The sequence below is a fragment of the Chroicocephalus ridibundus genome, chromosome 17, assembly GCF_963924245.1.
Source record: "Chroicocephalus ridibundus chromosome 17, bChrRid1.1, whole genome shotgun sequence".
Lineage (NCBI taxonomy): Eukaryota > Metazoa > Chordata > Aves > Charadriiformes > Laridae > Chroicocephalus > Chroicocephalus ridibundus.
In genome coordinates, this window is record NC_086300.1 from 2,965,734 (window position 1) to 2,978,405 (window position 12,672).

Consider the following 12,672-nt stretch of genomic DNA (forward strand, 5'->3'; position numbering starts at 1 on the left):
GGGCCCTTCCAGCCCCACATGTGTGGGGTCTTTGGCGTCCCACAACCCAAATCCCACAGCCTGGGTTCAGGGACCCCCGGGGGGGGGGGGGGCGCGGGGTTGGACCGTGCCGGACCCGCACCCCAGGACACTGGGGGTGTCCCCCCCACCCCAACCCGGCTCGGCCGCTCCTGGGGTCACCCCAGTGCATTGTGGGAAACTCCCCATCACCACCGCAGGGTGGTGGGATGCGGCTTGGGGGGTGGGACCCCCCCCCCCCAACCCTGTGCTGGCACGGGGCCAGGCTGGGTGCCCCCATCCCGGGGCTGGGGAGGGGGGTGTCGGGGGGCACCCTTGGGTGGTGGTGGTGGTGGTGGGGTGCCGGGTGCTGGGCGGCCAGCCCGGGGAGGCATGATGTCAGGCGGGGGCGGGAGCTGGCGCAGGTAGATAAAGCCGGGGAGAACAGGAATCCCCGGTCCGGCGGGAGGGTGGCGGGACGCGGCGGGCGCCTGCAGGTAGGAGCCAGGCCGGGGTGGGGGGCCCCACCGCGCTGTGGGGCCACTGGCCGTCCCAGGGTGGTGGCCTCGTCCCACCGGCATGACCCCGGACCCCCCCGTTGCGCCCCCACGCCTTCCCTCCCACCTTCCTTCCGAATCTTCCTCCTCCTCTGCCGCCCCGGCACGGCCTCGCCGCCGCCCCGCAATCCCGGTCCCGCAGCCCCCGTGGCCCCAGGGAACCCCGTCTCACCGCCCCGGCACCCACCAGCAGCCCTGCCCACAGCTGGGGGCCCTGGGACCCCCTCCCATAGCCCTGGTGGCCCTGGGACCCCATCCCTTAACCCTGGTGGCCCTGGGAACCCTGCCCTATAACCCTGGTGGCCCTGGGACCCTATCCCTTAGCCCTGGTGGCCCCAAGACCCCATCTCTTAGCCCTGGTGGCCCTGGTTCCCCTGCCCTATAGCCCTGGTGGCCCTGGGACCCCATCTCATAGCCCTGGTGGCCCTGGCACCCTATCCCTTAGCCCTGGTGGCCCCGAGACCCCATCTCTTAGCCCTGGTGGCCCTGGTTCCCCTGCTCTATAGCCCTGGTGGCCCTGGGACCCCATCCCTTAGCCCTGGTGGCCCTGAGACCCCATCTCTTAGCCCTGGTGGCCCCAGTCCCCCTGTTCTATAGCCCTGGTGGCCCCGAGTCCCCATCCCATAGCCCTGGTGGCCCTGGTTCCCCTGCCCTATAGCCCTGGTGGCCCTGGGACCCCATCCCATAACCTCAGCATCCCCCAGTCCCCCTGCCCCACAGTACTGCTGGCCCTGGGATCCCATCCCTTACTGTTGGTGGCCCTGGGTCCCCGTCCCTTAAACTTGGTTGCCCTGGGACCCTGTCACTTAATGTTGGTGGCCCTGGTCCCCCTGCTCCATAACCCTGACGGCCCTGGGGCCCAGCCCTATACTTCTGACACCCTCCAGTCCCCCACCCCATAACCGTGGTGGCCCTGCTCCCCTTGTCCCACAGCCCCAAGGCCCTGGTCCCCCTGTTTACCCCAGACCCCAGGGACACCCCGTGTCCCCCCCTGCCACCATCACCACTCCATCAGAGCCCCATCACGGCCACTAGGACAGGGCTGGCATCGAGGTGACCTGAGGCCACAGTGATGGGCTGGCGGGTTGGTGGCAGGGCTGTGCCACCGTCCCAGAGCCCCATGGGGTCCCCATCCATCACATCCCCTGTCAGTCCCTCCGGTGCCCCCTGCGTGGCTTGGCGTGGCCCTGCCACCATGTCCCACCGCGGGCAGCATCACCCCACGTGACCCCTGGCCGTCCCCCGTGTCCCCGGGTCACCCCAGGGCCCAGACAGGCAGGGAGACCCCGGCCCGGGCAGGGAGCGGGGCTGGAGCAGAGGGTCCATGCTGGTGGGATGGCCAGGGCAGGGACGGGGACGTGGCAGGGACGGGGATCAGATGGGGATGGTGGTGGCAACCATGTGATGGCATCAGTCCTACCTGGCCGTGGACTTGGACCCTGAGGTGGCCAGGAGTCAGGGGACGGGGACAGAGACGGGGACGGGCAGCGAGCGAATGATTAACCCGGCCCCGCGCGGCATCCCGGGAATGGCGAGGCCCGGCGTGAGCGTGCCCGTGGCTACCGAATGCCGCCGGTGCGGCCGTGGGCACCACGCGTGTGTTACGTGTGCCACGTGCCGGATGGTCCCGCACCGCCACGGCCGGGCTATGCCGGCCCCTGCCTGGCCAGGGCGACCAGGGCCGGCTGTGCCGAGCCGTGCCGAGCCGTGCCGAGCTGTGCCGCGCTGTGCCGAGCCGTGCCATGCCACGGCAGGGCTGTCCCAGCGCCGTACACATCCCACAGCCCCATTGAGAATCATTTTGGGGCCGAAACCGGAGCGCCGGCCGGTGTCCCCGCGTCCCCCAAACGCGGCGGCACCGCGTGGGCGCTGGCACCGGGCACTGTCAGCCTGACGTGGGTGAGGGGTGACGCCGCGGCGTGGGGGGCCGTGCCGGCGGGCCGGCTCGGGGCAGTTCCCACGGCGGGCGCGGGCGCCGGCTCCCTCGCCCCCGGCCTGCCGGTGTGGCCGCCCCGGCCCGGATGCCAGCGCGGTGAGGTGGAGCTGGGAGCGGCCGCCAGAACTGGTTTGGCCGGACCCGAGGAGGTGTCTGGGCTGGGCCGCCGCCACGCTCCGCTTCCTGCTCCCGCCGGCGCCGCGCTCGCCCGCCACGGCTCAGCCTGGCACGGCTCAGCCCGGCATGGTTCAGCCTGGCATGGTTCAGCCTGGCAAATCTCAGCCCGGCAAAGCTCAGCCCAGCACGGCTCAGCCTGACATAGTTCATCCTGGCAAAGCTCAGCCTGGCACAGTTCAGCCTGGCACGGCTCAGCCCGGCACGGCTCAACCCGGCATGGTTCAGCCTGGCACGGCTCAGCCTGGCACAGTTCGGCCTGGCAAAGCTCAGCCTGGTATGGTTCAGCCTGGCACGGCTCAGTCCGGCACGGCTCAGCCTGACATGGCTCAGCCCGGTATGGTTCAGCTCGGCATGGTTCAACCTGACAAAGCTCAGCCTGGCACGGCTCAGCCTGGCACGGTTTAGCCCAGCAAAGCTCAGCCTGGCACGGTTCAGCCCAGCGTGGCTCAGCTCGGCATGGTTCAGCCTGGCAAAGCTCAGCCTGGCACGACTCAGCCTGGCATGGTTCAGCCCAGCATGGCTCAGCCTGGCAAAGCTCAGCCCGGCACAGTTCATCCTGGCACGGCTCAGCCCGGCACAGCTCAGCCCGGCATGGTTCATCCTGGCACGGCTCAGCCCGGCACAGCTTGGCACAGCACACCCCACCTCACTTTGCCCCGTTCAGCTCAGCCCATCTCGTCCCCAGCCTGGCTCATCCGGTGTCTCCCGGTGCCACCAGGCTCTCAGGGGTGACGTGGGGGCACCGGAGAGGGTCCCGCGTGGGGCATGGAGGGGCTGGGGGATTCTCGGTTGTCTCGTAGGGGGCTGTGCTCACCCTCTTGGCCCCCAGCTCCTGCGTCAGGACAGGGACACCCCGAGCCTTGGCAGCAGCGTGGGGCTGGGCTGGACCCCCCGTGGGGCTCGGCGGGACCTCCGTGGGGCACAGGGGGCCGGGGGCAGTCGGGGCGGTGCTGAGCGCCGTCGCCGTGCGCTGACTCACCGCTTGTCTGGGCGCTGGCAAAACACCACCAGGGCGGGTGCTGAGGTGGGGGGCAGCCCCTGGCAGCGCCGTGGCACCCACTGCCCGCGGTGGTGGCGGCGGCTGGCGGCGTGGGGCCCGTGTGGACTCTGCTGTGGCATCCCGTGGGGGCTGCCCACGCGTGGCCACGGACCCCCGGCCCCGCTGGGGACGAGGACCTGGAGCCTCGTGAGGTGCAGGACCCGCTCTCTCCCCCCCAGATAATGCCATGGAGGGGGGGGCTCAGCAGAGCAGCCTCCAGGAGCCCCCCGGGCCGGGCGGCGCGGAGCAGGAGGGGGTCCCCGGCGAACGGGATGGGGGCGAGGGGCCGCCCGAGCTCAAGCGCTCCCAGCCCCTCTTCATCCACGGCAGCAGGTGGGTGGGGGGCCCGGACCCCAGGGTTCTCCCGCGGAGGTTGAGGGGGGGCGTAGCGGATTGAGGGCGTGGCGGGGGGGCACAAGCGTTGGGGATGGGGGCGCAGGACTCGGCGCTGGGGGTGCTCAGCCCCTCTCTGCCCGCAGCCGGCAGCTACCGGAGGAGGAACCGCGCGCCTCGTCGTTGCCCAGCATCCCCAACCCCTTCCCCGAGCTCTGCAGCCCCTCCAACTCGCCCATCCTCAGCAGCCCGACCCTGGGGCAGGGACCCCCCCGCGAAGGCGCCTCCCACGTGAGTCGGGGGGCAGAGGGCTGGGGAAGGTGGTGGTGGTGGGGGGGGGGGGCTCAACCCCCAAGGACGCGGGGTCTCCTTCCACCGGGGGTGCCCTGACGCCCGCCCTGGTGCCGGCAGGTGGTGAAGGTGTTCGGCGAGGACGGCGCGTGCCGCTCGCTGGAGGCGTCGGCGGGGACGACGGCGCGGCAGCTCTGCGAGACGCTGGTGCGGAGGACGCGGGCGCTGCAGGACCACAGCTGGGCCCTGGTCGAGCTGCACCAGCACCTGGCCCTGGGTGAGGCGCCGGCACGACGCGGCACGGCATGGCACTGGGACACCCCCCCACCCCCCACCACTACTGCCCCGCTGAGCCCCGTGTCCCCCCCGCAGAGCGGTGCCTGGAGGACCACGAGTCGGTGGTGGAGGTGCAGAGCTCCTGGCCCCCCGGCGCCGACAGCCGCTTCGTCTTCCGCAAGAACTTCGCCAAGTACGAGCTCTTCAAGAGCAACGCGGTACGTGGCCGGAGCAAAGCCCGCGGGGATCCGGGTGTCCCCGCAGGGACCTGGATGCCTTATGGGGACCTTGAGCACCCCACGGGTAGCCCCTGACCCCCCTGTCCCTCCAGCAGTCCCTTTTCCCTGAGGTGATGGTGTCCAGCTGCCTGGAGGCGAACAAGAGCATGGCACACTCCGAGCTCATCCAGGTACCATGCCCGGCCGTGCCGTGGGGGCCCAGATGTGCCACGGGGACCCTGCTGTGCCGTGGGGCCCCAGATGTGCCATGGGGACCCTGCTGTGCCATGGGGACCTCCCTGTGCCACGGGGTCCCTTGCTGTGCCATGGGGTCCCTGCTGTGCTGTGGGGACCCCACTGTGCCATCCATGGGAACCCTCCTGTGCCATCGGGACCTCCCTGTGCCATGTGGTCCCTTACTGTGTGGCATGGGGTCCCTGCCATGCCATGGGGACCCCACTGTGCCATAGGGTCCCTGCTGTGCCATGGGGACCCTGCCGTGCCATGGGGACCTCACTGTGCCATGGGGACCCTTCTCTGCCATGGGGACCTCCCCGTGCCATGTGGTCCCTTACTGTGCCATGGGGTCCCTGCCATGCCGTGGGGACCCCGCCATGCCGTGGGGACCCTACTCTGCCACGGGGACCCCGCTGTGCTGTGGGGACCCCGCCGTGTCCCTCAGCCCTCGTTTGCCCCCCCAGAATTTCCTCAACTCCGGGAGCTGCCCCGAGGTCCAGGGCTTCCTGCAGCTGCGGGAGGCCGGGCGCAAGGTCTGGAAGCGTTTCTACTTCTCCCTGCGCCGCTCGGGGCTCTACTACTCCACCAAGGGCACCTCCAAGGTGAGGGGGCGGGCGGGGGCACGGCCGGGGGGGTGCAGCAGGGCCAGCCCTGACGTGTCCGCCCCCGACCGCCCCAGGACCCCCGGCATCTCCAGTACTTCGCTGACCTCACCGAGTCCAACATCTACTACGTGACGCAGGGCAAGAAGCTCTACGGGACACCCACCGAGTTCGGCTTCTGCATCAAGGTGGGGATGTCCCTGCCTGGGGTTGGGGGTCTTCCGTGTGCCTTCCCCTGCCAAGAGGTCTCTGCCCCCCGAGAGCCGGCCGGGGCTGCCCCGTGACGGCTCCGATCTCTCCCCGCAGCCCCACAAGGTGCGGAGCGGCGTGAAGGGCCTGAAGCTGCTCTGCAGCGAGGACGAGCAGAGCCGGAGCTGCTGGATGGCGGCTTTCCGCCTCTTCAAGGTGGGCCCGGCACCGCCGAGGTGTTACCGGTCCCGTGCCGTGCCGGGGGGATGCCGGGGGGATGCTGGGGAGATGTTGGGAGATGCTGGGGGACGCTGGAGGATGCTGGAGGGATGCTGGGGGATGCTGGAGGGATGCTGGGGGGATGCTGGGGGGTTGCCGAGGGGGTACTTGGGGGTGCTGGGGGATGCTGAAGGCATGCTGGGGGATGCTGGAGGGATGCTGGAGGGATGCTGGGGGGGATACTGGGGGATGCTCGCATCCCTGTGCTGGGGGGTGCTGGAGGGATGCTGGGGGGGATACTGGGGGATGCTCACATCCCTGTGCTGGGGGATGCTGGGGGGATGCTGGGGGGGATACTGGGGGATGCTCGCATCCCTGTGCTGGGGGGTGCTGGAGGGATGCTGGGGGGGATACTGGGGGATGCTCACATCCCTGTGCTGGGGGATGCTGGGGGGATGCTGGGGGGGATACTGGGGGATGCTGGGGGGGATACTGGGGGATGCTCACGTCCCTGTGCTGGGGGATGCTGGAGGGGTGTCCCCATCCCCGTCCTGGAAAAGGTGCCGGATGGGTGTCCCCATCCCCACACTGGGCAGATGTAGCCGTCCCCATCCCCACGCGGGGTGGACGCGGAGGTCCCCATCCCTGTGCCAGGCGGGGGCTCCCCCATCCCCCACAGGACCCCCCCCCCAGCTCAAGGGGCTGTTCCCCCCCCCCCAGTACGGCATGCAGCTCTACCGCAACTACCAGCAGGCGCAGGCGCGGCTGAGCCAACCCTCCTGGATCGGCCCCACGCCCCTGGTGAGTGCCACCCCCCCTGAAGCCCCCCTCCGGTGGGGAGCCCCCACCCCCTGGGTGACCCCCCCCACTCTCGCTGTCCCCCCGCAGCGGAGCGTCTCGGACAACGCGCTGGTGGCCATGGACTTCTCGGGGTGCACGGGCCGGGTGATCGAGAACCCCAGCGAGGTGCTGACGGTGGCCCTGGAGGAGGCGCAGGCCTGGAGGGTGAGTTGGGGTGCAGGGGGGTGTGTGGGGGGCGGGGGGGGGAGGCTCCCCCTCAATCCCGACCCCACCACCCTGACGCCCGCTCCTTGCTTTGCACGGCCAGAAGAAGACGACGCACCGGTACAGCCTGCCGGCAGCCTGCCAGAGCTCCCCGCTCAGCGCCGGTGAGCAGCGCCCAGCCAAGAGTTGGCGGGGGGGTGTCCCGGGGGGGGGTGGGGGTGGGGGGGTGTCCCTGCCCCAGGCGGGGGTTCCCACCCCCGCGCCTGACGCCCAATTCCCCGCAGCCATCCACCGCACCCAGCCCTGGTTCCACGGACGCATCTCCCGGGAGGACACCCAGCAGCTCATCGGCCGTCAGGGCTTGGTGGACGGGTACGGGGGCGCCGGGGGGGTTGGGGTCCCTGGGGTTCATGGCGGTGGAGGCGGGGGGGATGCAGGACCCCTGGGGGGTACATGACCCCAGGGGTTATAGGGCCCTGTGGTCCACGGGGTGATACAGGACCCCTGGGAGATGGGGGGAGACTTGCCGGGGGGGACACAGATCCCAGGGGAGTTGGGACCCCCCCCAGGGTTTGCAGGGGATCTGCAGCCCCCAGGGATACAGGAGCCTGGGGCTGGCTGGGGGGGACACGACAGGCCCCCGGGGCTCGCAGGGGGATACAGGGCTCCTGGGGCTACAGGACCCCAGGGCTTGGGGAGGACCTGGGACCCCGGGGGGGACACGGGGGTGGCAGAGGGGGCCCAGGGCTGGCAGTGACACCCCCCCCGTGTCTCGCAGCGTCTTCCTGGTGCGGGAGAGCCAGCGCAACCCCAAGGGCTTCGTCCTGTCCCTGTGCCACCTGCAGAGAGTCAAACACTATCTCATCCTGCCCGTGAGTGCCGGCGGCGGGGGGCTGGGGGGGCGCCGGGGGTGCGAGGGCCTGACCCAAGACCCTCCCTCCCCCGGCAGAGCGAGGAGGAGGGACGGCTCTACTTCACCATGGACGACGGGCAGACCCGCTTCGCCGACCTCATCCAGCTCGTGGAGTTTCACCAGATCAACCGCGGCATCCTGCCCTGCAAGCTGCGGCACTACTGCACCTGCGTGGCCCTCTGAGCCCGGCACCACCCCCGCCCGGTGGCATGACCGGCACGGCAGGGCTCGGCACAGCCTGGCATGACCGGCACGGCACGGCTCGGCACAGCCCGGCACTGCTGGCATGGCTCGGCACAGCCCGGCACAGCCCGGCACGGGGTGGCAGGACTGAGGCCATCTCAGTGCAGCGAGCACGGGGTCAAGGACGGCTCCTCCGCCACCAGCCGCCCACCCTGCGCCCCACTGCCGGCTTCGCCCGCGGGGTCCTGGGGTGCTGGCGGAGCCGGGGCCCCCCCCACACTCAAGCACTTTCTTCCCCTCCATCCCCCCCCCCGCAGCACCGGCCCCGAGTGTCCCCACGGGCTCCCGGCACTCCGCACCCTTGGGCCAGGCAGGTTGGGGTCCCCCAGCCTCAGGAGAGGGGTCCTGGGTGGGTGGGGGGTAGGGGGGGCACCCACCACCGCGTCCCCCACGTCCCCGCGAGGCCAGTCGAACTGTGACGTGTTTTATACCAGTGAGAATAAAGGTTATTTTTGCAGAGCTCCCGCCTCGCCCCCTCTAAAGGAAAAGAAGGGGGCACTGGGGTGGGGGCTGCCCCCAGAGCCCCCCGCTGCCAGCGGGCGCATGGCTGGCAGTGTCCCCACGTCCCGCCGTGTCCCCACGGTGCCCCGCATCCCGCACAAAGGCCCCTCTGTGCACCCCGGGCACCACGTGCGGCTCAGCCACGCGGCCGCCAGCAAATCCCGCTGGGATTAGCTCTGGAGGGGGGGGATTAAGAGCCTGGATTTGGGGGGGCCAGGGCCGGGCCAGCTGCTATTAAAGGCATGGGGGCCGGTGAGCGGGGCCGCGGCCGTGCCATGGCTCCCAAGACGGTGCTGATCACCGGCTGCTCCTCCGGCATTGGGCTGGCGCTGGCCGTCCGGCTGGCGCAGGACAAGCAGCGCCGCTTCCGAGGTGAGCAGGGTGGGGGTGATCCCCCCCCTGCCCGCCATTCCATTCCCGGGGGCCGGGGGAGGGAGGGGAGGGGATGGTGACCCCGCTCGGGGCTGAGCCGCCTCTGCCCCCCAGTCATCGCCACCATGAGGAACGTGGGCAGGAGCGGGGCGCTGGCAGCGGCGGCGGGGCCGGCGCTGGGCCGGACGCTGGAGATCAAACAGTTGGACGTCTGCGACGAGGGCTCCATCCGCGCCTGCCTCGACAGCATCCCCGGGCGCCACATCGACGTCCTGGGTGAGCCCCGGGATCCCCCTCCCACCGCGTCCCCCTGGTCCCGTGTGCCGGGGAGCACCCCCCGTGCTGGGGACCCTCCGTGCTGGGGACAACTCCTGCACCAGGGACCCTCCATGCACTGGGGACCCTCCATGCTGGAGGCACCCCCTGCACCAGGGACACTCGGCACCAGGGACCCTCCATGCCAAGCATGCCCCATGCTGGGGACCCTCCATGCTGGGGACTCCCCCTGCACCAGGGGCACCCTGCGCCAGGGACCCTCCATGCCCTGGGGACCCTCCACGCCAAGCATGCCCCATGCTGGGGACCCTCCATGTCAGGGGCACCCAGTGCACCACGGACCCCCAGCCCTCATGCACTGGGGACCCTCTGAGCCGGTGACACCCCGAGCAGCAGGGACGGTCCATGCACTGGGGGACCCTCTGTGACAGGGACACACTGAACACCAGGGTCCCCTGACCCCATGCACTGGGGACCCCCCCCATGCCAGTGACATCCTGCACCAGGGACCCTCTGTGTGCTGAGGACCCCCTGTGCTGGGGACCCCCCCCTGCACCAGGGACCCTCTGCGCGCAGGGGACCCTCCATGCACCGGGGCCCCTCTGGGCATGGGAGCCCCCCCAGCAGAGGGGACGCCCCGCTGACCTCCCCGTGCCCCTGCAGTCAGCAACGCCGGGGTGGGCATGGCGGGTCCCCTGGAATGCCAGAGCCTGGCGGCCATGCAGAGCCTCATGGACACCAACTTCTTCGGCCTCGTCCGCCTGGTCAAGGAGGTGCTGCCCGACATGAAGCGGCGCCGCGGGGGCCACATCGTGGTCATCAGCAGCATCATGGGCCTGCAGGGTAAGGGGAGGAGGGGGGGGCGGGGGACGGGGTGCCCCCGTGGGACCAAATCCACCCCACCCCCCCAACCCCAGCCCTGACCGGGACCCCCCCATCCAGGCATCGTCTTCAACGACATCTACGCGGCCTCCAAGTTCGCGGTGGAAGGTTTCTGCGAGAGCCTGGTGGTGCAGGCGCTGCGCTTCAACGTGGCGTGAGTGCCGGGGGCTGGCGGCCAGAGCGGCCACCGCCCCCCTGCCACCGGGGCTGGGGGGGGGGTCTGGGGGGTGCCGGGGTCCCCAGCGCCCCATCCCCGGGCAGGATCAGCCTGGTGGAGCCGGGGCCGGTGACGACGGAGTTCGAGGCGAAGGTGTACGAGGAAGCCGAACGCGCCGACTACTCGCGGACCGACCCCGAGACAGCCGACATCTTCACCAACCTCTACCTGAGGAACTCCAAGGACGTCTTCGCCAGCCTGGGCCAGACCCCCGAGGACATCGCGGAGGTGACGGGCGGGTGGGCAGGTGGCCCCGCCGGGCTGGGGGCTGCCCTCTTCCCACCCCGAGCCTGGCAGCCCCCAGCTGGGCCAGGCTGGGCTTTCTAGAGAAGCCTCAATTAGCCCTAACGAGGAGTAGCGGCCCCCAGCTGGCAGCGGGACAGGGGTCCTGCCCTGAGAACTCCTTCCCCCAGCCGCAGGGTCCATCCTGATGGGGCTGAGCCTGGCTGGGAACAGGGATGGGGATGGGGATGGAATGGAATGGAATAGAATAGCAATGAGGATGGGAAGGGGGTGCAGGTGGGAACAGGATGGGACGGGGTTAAGGGTGCAATGGGGTGGGATGGGGATGGGAAGGGTTTGGGATGAGGATGGGAATGCAATAAAGATGGGAATGGGATGAGAATGGGAATGGGGATGGGAAGAGGGTGGGGATGGGGACAGGATGGGATGGGGTTAAGGATGCGATGGGGTGGGATGGGGATGGGAAGGGGATGGGATGGGGATGGGAATAGGATGGGAATGGGGCTGGAGATGGGGACGGGAAAGGAATGGGATGGGGATGGGAATGCAACAAAGATGGGAATGGGATGGGAATGGGGATGGGGATGCACTGAAGACAGGAATGGGATGGGAATGGGGATGCAGACGGGATGGGGACGAGGAGGGGACGGGGACAGGAAGGGGACAGTGACATCCCCACATGCAGCACACGCTGCGGGTGATCGAGGCAGCCCGGCCGCCCTTCCGGCACCAGACCAACGCGGCGTACACGCCGATGGCCGCGCTGAAGCACGCCGACCCCAGCGGCGCCCTCATGACCGACGCCTTCTACAAGCTGGTCTTCAAGTACGACGCGGTGCTGCGGCTCAGCCTGCGCGCCATCCGCCTGCTCCGCTGGAAGGCCCAGAAGGTGAAGGAGGGCGCCCGCCTGCTGGGCTTCAAATAGCCCCCGCGGCCCCCCGGCAGCCCAGGGCACCGCGTCGGCGCAGCCGCCCGGCTCATCCCGCTGGGGGGCTGCTCGGAGGCCGGGGTGGGGGTTGAGGGGGGGGAGGCAGGGGAAAGCCACCCTGCGCAGGGTTTCAGGGTTTCGCTTCCTGCTCCCGGCCCCAAATAGCGCCCGCCGCCGCTGTATTAAAATCGGGAGTGGTATTTTTAACCAGCGCCGGGTGAAAAAGCAGAGCGGCTTCCTCCGAGAGCGCAGCGGCCGTGACGGGGCTGGGAAGGGCTGGCGGCAGCTGCCCTCCCCCCCACGCCCCCCCCCCCAAGCCTGCCTCCCGCTCCCCCGTCCCCGTCCCCCCCCTCCCAGCCCCTGCGTGTGGCACCCGCTGGCATGTGGCACACCAAAGCTCTGGCCTGTTTGCCCCACACAGCCACCAGCGACGGCTGCGTCCTCCCCCCTGGGCTCCCCAGCGGGGTTAGCAATGTCCTGTGTGTGGGGGGGGTCCCGTACAATGGATGGTGTCACCCCCCCACACACACTTCGGCACCGAGCCCCGCGGCACTGGGGCAGCACCGGGGGGGCTGCAGGGCACGGCGGGGGCAGCTCGGCTGCGGCGGAGGGTGCAGGAGGTGGCGCGGGGACAGGAGCAGCGGGGGGGCGCAGAGGGTGCACTGGGGGGGGTGCAAAGGGGCTGGCGCAGCGTCGTGTGGGTCGCACGGTGAAGGCTGGGTGCGGGGCGGGGAGGGGGGGGTGCATGCCAGGCACCGGGAGCCGAGGGGACCCCATGGGGGGGTCCTCTCCAGCTCAGGGGGGTGATGGCGGGAGGTGGAGGGGGTGCAGCCTGTGCCACCCCCCGGGCTGGGCGCAGGGTGCTCGCGTGTGGGCGCTTGGCGTGACTGCGCCGGGAGGTGAGAGCAGGGGGAAACCGCAGGGAGGCCCGGCATGATTCAACCCCGTCGGGCCGTTTCTCAGAAACCTTCCTGGCTCCCACCGCGCTTCCCGGGCCGGCTGCACCGGAGCCCGGGACACC

General features: G+C 70.5%; 2 protein-coding genes across 4 annotated transcripts; both read left to right on the forward strand.

The window, feature by feature from the left end:
• The first annotated feature begins 84 nt into the window (after positions 1-84).
• Positions 85-8,532, forward strand: GRB7 (growth factor receptor bound protein 7). 3 transcript variants are annotated; one of them, XM_063354322.1, is made up of 15 exons: positions 85-494; positions 3,886-4,039; positions 4,186-4,330; positions 4,451-4,607; positions 4,703-4,824; positions 4,938-5,015; positions 5,526-5,663; positions 5,741-5,851; positions 5,970-6,068; positions 6,792-6,872; positions 6,960-7,076; positions 7,183-7,240; positions 7,361-7,448; positions 7,855-7,948; positions 8,026-8,532. In XM_063354322.1, exons 2-15 carry the CDS (start codon positions 3,894-3,896, stop codon positions 8,170-8,172), a joined length of 1,581 nt encoding a protein of 526 aa, XP_063210392.1. In that variant the 5' UTR covers positions 85-494; positions 3,886-3,893; the 3' UTR covers positions 8,173-8,532. The 3 variants fall into 3 exon arrangements, with proteins under 3 accessions (XP_063210392.1, XP_063210390.1, XP_063210391.1); XM_063354320.1 differs by having other exon boundaries at positions 90-494; positions 7,180-7,240; XM_063354321.1 differs by having other exon boundaries at positions 91-494; positions 4,941-5,015; positions 7,180-7,240.
• Positions 8,533-8,978: 446 nt separating this feature from the next.
• On the forward strand, positions 8,979-11,648 carry LOC134524493 (retinol dehydrogenase 8-like). Its single transcript, XM_063354582.1, has 6 exons — positions 8,979-9,105; positions 9,220-9,381; positions 10,045-10,224; positions 10,324-10,417; positions 10,525-10,708; positions 11,409-11,648. The coding sequence occupies exons 1-6, from the start codon at positions 9,009-9,011 to the stop codon at positions 11,646-11,648; spliced, it is 957 nt and encodes a 318-aa protein (XP_063210652.1). The 5' UTR covers positions 8,979-9,008.
• Positions 11,649-12,672: the final 1,024 nt, after the last annotated feature.

Excerpts from the sequence above, each read along its gene's own strand:
- GRB7 (XM_063354320.1), top strand. The coding sequence starts at position 3,894 with ATGGAGGGGGGGGCTCAGCAGAGCAGCCTCCAGGAGCCCCCCGGGCCG. Across the intron at positions 5,852-5,969 it reads AGTTCGGCTTCTGCATCAAG|CCCCACAAGGTGCGGAGCGG; the intron begins GTGGGGATGTCC and ends CTCTCCCCGCAG. Across the intron at positions 6,873-6,959 it reads GGATCGGCCCCACGCCCCTG|CGGAGCGTCTCGGACAACGC; the intron begins GTGAGTGCCACC and ends GTCCCCCCGCAG.
- LOC134524493 (XM_063354582.1), top strand. The coding sequence starts at position 9,009 with ATGGCTCCCAAGACGGTGCTGATCACCGGCTGCTCCTCCGGCATTGGG. Across the intron at positions 9,106-9,219 it reads CAAGCAGCGCCGCTTCCGAG|TCATCGCCACCATGAGGAAC; the intron begins GTGAGCAGGGTG and ends TCTGCCCCCCAG. Across the intron at positions 10,225-10,323 it reads CAGCATCATGGGCCTGCAGG|GCATCGTCTTCAACGACATC; the intron begins GTAAGGGGAGGA and ends CCCCCCATCCAG.